This window comes from Plectropomus leopardus, chromosome 22 (assembly GCF_026936395.1).
Source record: "Plectropomus leopardus strain MGB_pleo_1.0 chromosome 22, ASM2693639v1, whole genome shotgun sequence".
Taxonomy (NCBI): Eukaryota; Metazoa; Chordata; class Actinopteri; order Perciformes; family Serranidae; genus Plectropomus; species Plectropomus leopardus.
Genome location: NC_142197.1, coordinates 18,534,025 through 18,542,477, shown reverse-complemented (window position 1 = coordinate 18,542,477; position 8,453 = coordinate 18,534,025). Strand labels below are relative to the sequence as shown.

Sequence of the window (8,453 nt, the reverse complement as noted above, 5' to 3'; positions counted from 1 at the left end):
TTATACAGCTATGGTTTAGGTATTGGTCCTATCACTGCAGTCATTCCTCAGACTGAAAAACTCATTAAACCTCTTTAATAATTCGGTTGCACTACATCAGGTCTTTGTTCAAGAATTAATATTCCCTTTGATTCGCCCGCCAGTTTACATGGACACATCACTTTCAAACGAAAGTGTGTTTGTTAAGGGTGGAGTAGTTGTGTGCTTTGCAATCAAAAATAGTGAGCATATGAATTTATGATTACACCAGTACTGCTTTTTAATCGATCAAACTGCAACATAAGGAAGAGAGAAACAAATCCAAAAAACACACAGGATATAAAATCGATTATTGGGCTCAGTTTTGCAACAGTTTATTTATCTTAAAAACAATAATGAAAATATATATTTACAAAAATGTCGCTTTGGGAAGCTTTACATACACCCACAACAAAAAGCTCAACATAAATAAGTTAGTATAATTTTTTTCAGTGTTTTTGAAAAAAAAAAAAGGAAAAAAAAGGCACACAGGTACACTTCAAAGTTTTACACCAAATGAGGCAGTGTCACTTTGTTATTCTGCCCTCCAAAAAAAAAAAAAAAAGGAATTAACAATAGTGCAATTACATGTTCCACATGAATTCCACACAACAAAGACAAATCTTTGATTCACATATTTGCATAATAAGTAGCCCAGTGATTTTAACATATTTTAAATATGTTAACCTGGACCACACCACTTATTACAAGGGGCGGATTATGTGGCCTAAAAGTCACAAAAAAATATAAACCTAATTTAAAAAATAAAAGATAATTCTTAGGATTATTAGCACATACTGTTAAAATTTGGTTGGATATTGCTCAGCAGTTTAGCCACCCTCCCACCCACCCCTGACCTCCAGAACAAAAGGCACAACTTTGGCAAAAAAAAAAAAAAAAAAAAAAAAAAAAAACAGAAAAAGAAAGGGAAAAAGAAAAACTGGGGGAATAAGAAGACAAAATTTCCATGTAAACTTTATCTATCATGGCTGTTCCCAGTTAGATGGAGCCCCCCCAACTTACAGTGTAGCCATCTGGGCCTTCAAAAACAAGATGTATAACACTGGGACAAATAAAGCCATCAAAAAAAAAAAAAAGTGAAGACATTTTGTTTCCACATAACCCTGACTTTTGAAAATCTGCATTTTCAACTTACATCAATTACCTGAATAATGATACAACATGACCACTTTAACAAAATAATATTTCTCTGCTGGAAATTGCACTGCAACTTCCCGAGTCAAATTCACACAAATACATTTAACAAAAAAGGTATGAAAAGCATAATATGCTTTTTTATGTGCTACATCTGAAACATAGGTAGTAGATAATAAAAAAAAAAATGAGCAAAAATCCATTTGCACACTGCTACATTGTCTGCTGCTTCTGAGGCGATTTGATTGAAATGAGTGCCAAAACTTGATAGTGTACATATTCAGTGCTTCTGCAGCCTCTCCTCCTCCCTTCTTTTCGGAAAAAGGCCGCTTTTAGATATTTTTCTCTCTCCCACCTGTCAGATGATGAGAAAGGCTACAGTATTCCACCAGCAACAGGTCTCCCAGCTCTGCGGGACATAAAAGAGGAAACGGGCTGTTGAATGGTGCAATTGAAAAAGCAGTTGCTCAGACTTGATATGCAGACGCACATAGGGTGTACAGTCATAGCAGGAAGGGTTGTGGAGGATGAAAGGCAAAAACAATGCAAGTTTGAACGGCTGATGACGTGCAAGTGCAGAAATGTGTTTACTACTGATGATAAATAAGTACACAAAACTCAGGATTTTACACATCGAAAATCTCAATATTATCTTGCAATCAAACGGTTTAATAACGGTGGAGCGGGGAGGTGATGGTCTCTAACCTGGCACTGATTTTCACTGGACCTCCGCGCTCCTCTCCGGCCTGCTGGGTCTCTCCTCCGCGGCTTTCACCGCCTGACTTCCTGCACCGTCCGACTGGTCTTCATCATCATCTTCGTCGGTATGCGACCTTTTACTCTGACACTCGCTAGAACAGGGACCTGGTAGACCAAAAAACAAAGTTGTCAGGATGTTTGTGTGGATAGAGCTGCACGTTCACAATAAAAAAACACCTGACATCTTTAGCAGATCGAGAAATTTACAACCGAAAAGAGTGATAAAAACGCGCAAACTACTATGCACTTAACCTGATAGATCTTGTAAATAAGCATGCATTAAGTCACCCTGTTTAATAACAAAAGACATAACGTCTGTAAAGAAATTGTTCCCCTCGGTGCTCCAACACACCGATCGTAGCCTGCGGGTGAACCCCGGACACAACTGTTGCTTCGCGCCTCTGCATTGCGGCACAGCGAAAACCGAAAAAAAATTAAGAAAAAAGCTCAACGGCTTTTAAAATAAGTGAAAGTAATCACCTGATGATCCTGAATGTCTCTTCCTCGAACCGTCTCTGTTTGGTTGATCCGATCGCTCTCCACTCCTCTCCGCGGCATCCTGTCGGTTGTTGTCCCCGGGCAGGTCCTCCTCTCGCCGGGGCGGCTGGTTCCCGTGCGGCGCTCTGCGATAAAACTCCGGTGCGTCGCGGTCCTCCTGCCACTCGTAATTTCTCGGAGAGAGCGGTCTGTCGTTGACTGGATCAAAATTATAAATCTCCGTAAAACGCTGCACATCGTCCTGTATCGTAGCCGTCATATACCTCCGTATCTCCTCTGGGTCAGGTCTACCGAAAAGGTTTCTGCTGACCGAGGCTCTGACGTTGTCCGGCTGCCGTGCATCTACCCTCTCCAATGTCGGGCTCGCATTAGAAAGGCGAACATCTGACATTTTGTTGCACATATGACAAGGTTAAAAACTTCTATTTCCAAGTAGTATTCCTTTCAAATGCAAAGGCACGGGGATGATGCGTGCATACTCCGCGCGTATCATCCAAACGCGCAAAAAAAAAAAAAAATGGAATAAAGCGTCTCCAAGGGCGCAGGGGCGTTTAAGAGAGCCACTCCTGTCAACTCCGTAGTAAGGCTGATGAAAACAACAAGTCAAGTCATAACAGCCAACATGGCGTTAGAGGGAGCTATGAGTGAAGAAGAAAAAGTTGACATCAAGGACTATTTAAACAGAGCAGGCGATTCATTGGTCTGCGCGCTGGGACCGCCCATTGCGCTCTCTTAAAGTCGAACCAGGGGCAACAACAAAACAGAGCTGGATTGGATTAACTCCACGCATGAATATGACCCAATTAATGCGTTTGATTAGTTAAATGCACAAAAAGCAAAAGGAACAGCTTCTAAAGGAGTGCATTATCGTGTTTTATCTTTCCATTAGCACTTGATTTATATCAGCAGGCATCAGGTTAAAGGGATAGTTCAGATTTTTTGAAGTGGGGTTGTATGAGGCACTTATCCATAGTCAATGTATTACTTACAGTAGATGTCGGTCTGCGCGCCCAGAGTTTGGAGAAATAAGCTGAAGTACGACTTTAAAGCTAAATAATCTGCTGCTGTGAATGGGGGCCAGCAAAACATATTGTAGCAAACTAAAGAAAAACCACCTTAAAGATATAATCAGTTTACAGGTACATTTTTATGGACAAAATTTCCAAACTTTTCCATGACTTTTAAAGGACCCATATATTTTTTTGCCCCCCTTGCCTGTGCATGTAATTTAAGCCAGCTGGCAGATACAAAGGGAGACACTGAACATTAGGAAAAAATTAAGTAACTTGCGTGATGGTAAATATATCATACATACATATCGGTGTATATTAGAGTTACGCCAACAGCTTAAGAAAATATATTTGCTGCTATTTTACATTACATCACACACAACAAAATTCCACATCTTTTTAAAAACTTGTGATTTTCATTAATTCCATGACCCTTCGAGGTCTGAAAAATGTAATTGTGAAATTATATGGCTTTTCCAGGTTTTTCAATGACCATGGGAATCCTGTTTGCTTGCTTCAAAGCCAGACTCCATTTAAACAGCAATTTAACATGGTTGAACACAGGAGCTGCTGATCTACAGCTGCACTGATCGCTTTTTGTTTGTGTTATTGTGTGACTTTAGTGTTTTAAAAGGTTAGTTCAGATTCACCAAAGTCACACAATATTACAAACTATCAAACTGATTGCGGCAACAGTCGACCAGAAGCTCATGTGTTCAAATATACTAAAATTTCTGTTTCTCTCAATGGAGTCTGGCGGCTCTGACTTGGCCATAAATGGGGAACTGAAGCCATTAGTGACTGTGCAACAGAAAGGTAAAGCCGTGAAAAATACTCTGGAATATAATGTACACCTGAAATAATAGATTATTTTTAGGGTCCCACCCATTTTTATGGACAAAATTTCAAACCTTAATCTTTTTTCCCCTTTGCCCAGTGTTTGTCAAACATATCAGATTCAGACTTTATTTAAACATAATTTCAGCTAGAAGTTACGTTATGTAGAAAGGAAACGAGGGAACGTATGTGATGGTAAACAATAACGTCAGTTGCAGAAAATAAATTTGCTGTCATGTTACAAAATGTGGTGGAAGATTTGTGAAACAATTTCATTGCACACAAGCAAATTCAATGACTTTTCCAAAATATTTTAGTAATTCCACCACTTTTTCCAGACCTGGAAAATGTGATTGTGAAATTTCATGACTTTTACAGGTTTTCCATGACCGTGGAAACCCTTGACCTTTTGTTAGATGGCTAAAATACATTTTGTTTCTGACCCAATCCGCAGCGGTGCATTGCTCAGCTTCTGTGTCAGACTTCAGCCTGCTTCTCCAAACTGGGGGCGTGCTGACTAAAGACAATCTGAACTAACCCTTTAACTGTACACCTACAGGTGAAAGATATCATTTGATCTCATTAGGTGTCTTGTACTCTGTGTTCATGCACTGTAAGATGTCCTGAATAAAACAACACATGATAAGAAAACAACACAAGCAGCTTTATCTCCTTGAAGGAGCGCTACTCGGAGGTCTTGCTTCAGGCCGGTAATACAAGTACTATCACAGGAATCAATTATCGAACGATGTGACGAGTGCTGACAGATATCACCGCTTGATCTGATTTGGTGACACATAAGCGGTTTAGGCACACTTGATTCAATCAGTGTTAATCCATTCAGTTACTGCTTCAAGGCGATTCATTGACAATAACGCATTAAAATGAGGTTTTATGCAAAAGAACAATAAAAAAAAAAAAAGAAAGCCACAAATCTGCCTCCTGGCATCGGATGACATCACCTCTCTGGGGAAGAAAGCCTTCCGTCATCGTTGGCAAGGTGCCTATCGCCGTCAGACTTTGCCACTGGTGCCACAGAGGTGGTTAGTGTGTGTCACTGGTTGTAATTGCGTGCGTGTGCTTGGAATTTAAACACAGAGGAAACAGAAAGTGCTGCAGCTTTAAAATAAATAAATAAAGTCATTGAAATTCAGCACCGTTTGCCTCTGGAGGCTTCTCAGTTTGCATCTCCCTGACTGTAGATTTTAATCAGCGTTCATGCCACGGCTTAAGTTATCGAGTTTATTTTCTGTACATCTCAGGGCTCCTGGAATAATTGAGTGAATGCATCGGCAAAAGTAAGCACTCCTTGTGCCCAGGAGTTCACAATGTCCCAACTTAAACTCTACAGCAAATGTCGCTCTGCATTCCTCCTCAGCATAAAAAAAAAAAAAAAAAACACTGGGCCTGCCTTAAAGGCCATGCTGTTTCAATTAACCCTCGAAACGTCAAACACCTCGTGATGAACACAGCGAGGCCATCTGTTATATTGATGTTATCGCCTGGATCACACTTAATCCATAATGTGTTTATGCTGCTGCAAACTGTGCGTGGTGTTGTACAGAGTGATCCCTGTGATACAAACAGATTTTGATTAAACAAGCAAGCCAGAGAGGAGGCGAGAGAACATTTTGTCTGAGGTCAGGTTTGATTCTGTAAAGTGTGTATTTTGAAAACGAAGTTACTGTTCGACACGGCTAAATGTTACCAAGTGGGATGATGCAACTGTGGCGGGTCCTTGTTACACATTAATTATAATCCATAATTAAACAGTCAGAAAACAGAGAAAGGTCAATGAATGTATCTTTTTTTTTATAGTTTAAGATTACACAGAAACTTTTTTTTTTTTTTTTTTGACTCCACAGAAGTCGTCAGTGCACCTCTGACCATGGATGCAGAGTTGGGAGGGATAACACCAATGCACTCATAAAACGGATGCGTCATGTCAACAAAAACATGTCCATAGTTAGAGATAATTAGTCGTATAAATATTAATGTTACCATATGTTGCTGAAAAGTCATAAAAGTGGACTTCCCTCTTTAAAAAACACCGCACAACTGACATCATTTAACAAGCTCAAAGGCAACTTATTAATGTTTTTAATTGTAAGATACATAAACTTGATTTTTTTTTTAACCTGCTCTGGAACTGGTGTCGGAAAATGCTATTGCTTCCACAGCTTCTTTTGAGTCATACATTGCTATAATAATATTGTAAAATAGGTTGGAAGAAGCCCGGGATAGTTGCTGAATTTTGGCTGAACAAGCAATGAGCTAAATTGACCAATGCAGAATTAAATGATCATATTTTTGCAATAAGTTTAACAGTTTTCTTTTGTTTTTTTGTTTTGTTTTGTTTTTGACAGAAATTTTAGAGCAACTGCAGGGCAACTATGCACAAACAGTACATGATGTCAGATTTTTAACTGCTGCAAACCAGCAGGGCTGTTTCCGAGCCTGCAACCACAATCCATCAGGGGTCCAGCAGTACTAGTCACACCCACTGCTTGCTTAAACGAAACTCTCTAGAAACAAATAACACCCTGGAGGCTAATACAGCATCTGGAAACAAGTATAAACTATTATTTTTCTGATGTATGGTGTTAATTTTCCACTAAAATGAAAGCTGTGCTCATAAATTACAGGATGTTTTCTATTTTTATATGGTGTTTTTGCAGTTTGTTTCCAATATGGATGTGGTAAAAGAGTGCCGGTAAAGCAGCTTGACACGTTTAAATGACAAACATTTCTGTTGGTGAGCGTGTTATGGACCTCTTGTACCATGTCACGAGACGGCGGCCTTGGAGCCCTGCTTCTTCTTTGCCAGCTCGGACTGAATCTGATTTGGGAACTGGTCCAAGTGTTTGTTCACACACTGCATGCAGAACCTCTTGGTGTAAAACAGACTGCAGTCCTGAGAGAGGAGACAGCAGCAGAGTCCAGCATCAATGCTCCATTTTCACATAAGCACTCAGTATGTGTAGTCACATTTATTCCAAGATCTATTTATGAAACTGGATTAATTGATTTCAAGAGTATCACGTTATGGCGCTCAGGCAGCACACACTATATAAATACCACAGGTTGCAAAGTCAACTGAGGAAAACATCCAAACCACGTATGTGTTCTTTTTTTTTATCACCAGTAATCTGCAGGGTCAACCCATGCCAAGTGGAAAACTGTACAGCTTGGCATGCAGTTTTAACTGATGAGCACGCTCCTAAGTTACTTTTTCTCAGTTCATTAGGCATTAATGATTTGATAAACTGTAGTTCATGTCTACATATTTTATCTGTAGCAAAAAAAAAGCGAGGTAATTCAATTTATAGACATCTTACCGGTCCAACACAGACACACTTGCTGCACAGGCTGCAGGTTGAACCCAGAACAAGGAACTTTTCCTTGTCCGGACTGAAGGGGTCCTGGGTCACAAAACACTCTTCTAGCAACCTGTTTGGCGACAAAAACGCGACATAAGCTCATATATACCTTCATTTATATCTGAATGTGGCTCACAATGACAAAACAGACGTGTTTCAAAGCAGAACTTGCTATAAATATAACGTACAAATCGCCGTAGGCTTAGTTTCTCTGTTTCTGAAGTTAGACGTTGACGTTACACGTAACGTAGCAGCTAGCAGGCTAACAACATTAGCTTTAGCATCGCTAGCTCCAGAGCGCTAACAGGAACACTTTTTGTTAAATGTCCACTTACACAATGGCTCTGGTGTTTGGTGGTTTCTGGCCGTAGTAAGTATAAGGGCTGCTTAAATCACACAACTGGCAGGTGAATGTTTTTTGACGGGGCTCGCCTGTAATTTTCTCCATCTTTCAAAGCAGAGGAGCGAGTAGAAAAGCTACTTCCTGGTTTTCATGTCGAGTGGTCCGTGTTTGTTTGATGAAGCTTTAGCGCCACCCAATGGACTGGAGATGAAGAGTGATACGCTGTATGAATACGGTTTTATAGTGTTTTTTCACAGTATTTGGAGACTTTAAACGAATGTATGTTGTTATATATTTGTGTAGAAAATATGAACCAGACAAAATTAATAGCAAAGGTTTTTTAAGGCAATAAGAAAACATGTTTTTACAGTAGGTGCTTCAACGTGTAGGTAAAGGAAAAGCACAGGTGTAATTCATTTCACTAATGGCCTCCTGAGACATTTAGCTGCCATC

The 8,453-nt window shown here is 39.8% G+C and overlaps 2 protein-coding genes across 2 annotated transcripts; both read right to left on the bottom strand.

Moving 5' to 3' along the window:
- Positions 1-328: 328 nt before the first annotated feature.
- Positions 329-5,917, bottom strand: cdkn1ba (cyclin dependent kinase inhibitor 1Ba). The gene is made up of 3 exons (XM_042511296.2): positions 2,413-5,917; positions 1,879-2,037; positions 329-1,582 (listed from the first exon to the last, which is right to left on the bottom strand). The coding sequence occupies exons 1-2, from the start codon at positions 2,831-2,833 to the stop codon at positions 1,892-1,894; spliced, it is 567 nt and encodes a 188-aa protein (XP_042367230.1). The 5' UTR covers positions 2,834-5,917; the 3' UTR covers positions 329-1,582; positions 1,879-1,891.
- Positions 5,918-6,068: 151 nt separating this feature from the next.
- cdpf1 (cysteine rich DPF motif domain containing 1) lies at positions 6,069-8,208 on the bottom strand. Its single transcript, XM_042511604.2, has 3 exons — positions 7,993-8,208; positions 7,616-7,727; positions 6,069-7,191 (listed from the first exon to the last, which is right to left on the bottom strand). Exons 1-3 carry the CDS (start codon positions 8,103-8,105, stop codon positions 7,063-7,065), a joined length of 354 nt encoding a protein of 117 aa, XP_042367538.1. The 5' UTR covers positions 8,106-8,208; the 3' UTR covers positions 6,069-7,062.
- Positions 8,209-8,453: the final 245 nt, after the last annotated feature.

What these genes read in the sequence shown, in the direction of transcription:
- cdkn1ba (XM_042511296.2), bottom strand. Translation starts at nt 2,833, where the DNA reads ATGTGCAACAAAATGTCAGATGTTCGCCTTTCTAATGCGAGCCCGACA. An exon ending in GAGACATTCAGGATCATCAG is followed by an intron (nt 2,038 to 2,412) that starts GTGATTACTTTC and finishes TTGGTCTACCAG; the next exon opens with GTCCCTGTTCTAGCGAGTGT.
- cdpf1 (XM_042511604.2), bottom strand. Translation starts at nt 8,105, where the DNA reads ATGGAGAAAATTACAGGCGAGCCCCGTCAAAAAACATTCACCTGCCAG. An exon ending in CCAAACACCAGAGCCATTGT is followed by an intron (nt 7,728 to 7,992) that starts GTAAGTGGACAT and finishes GTCGCCAAACAG; the next exon opens with GTTGCTAGAAGAGTGTTTTG. An exon ending in AGTGTGTCTGTGTTGGACCG is followed by an intron (nt 7,192 to 7,615) that starts GTAAGATGTCTA and finishes CTCCTCTCTCAG; the next exon opens with GACTGCAGTCTGTTTTACAC.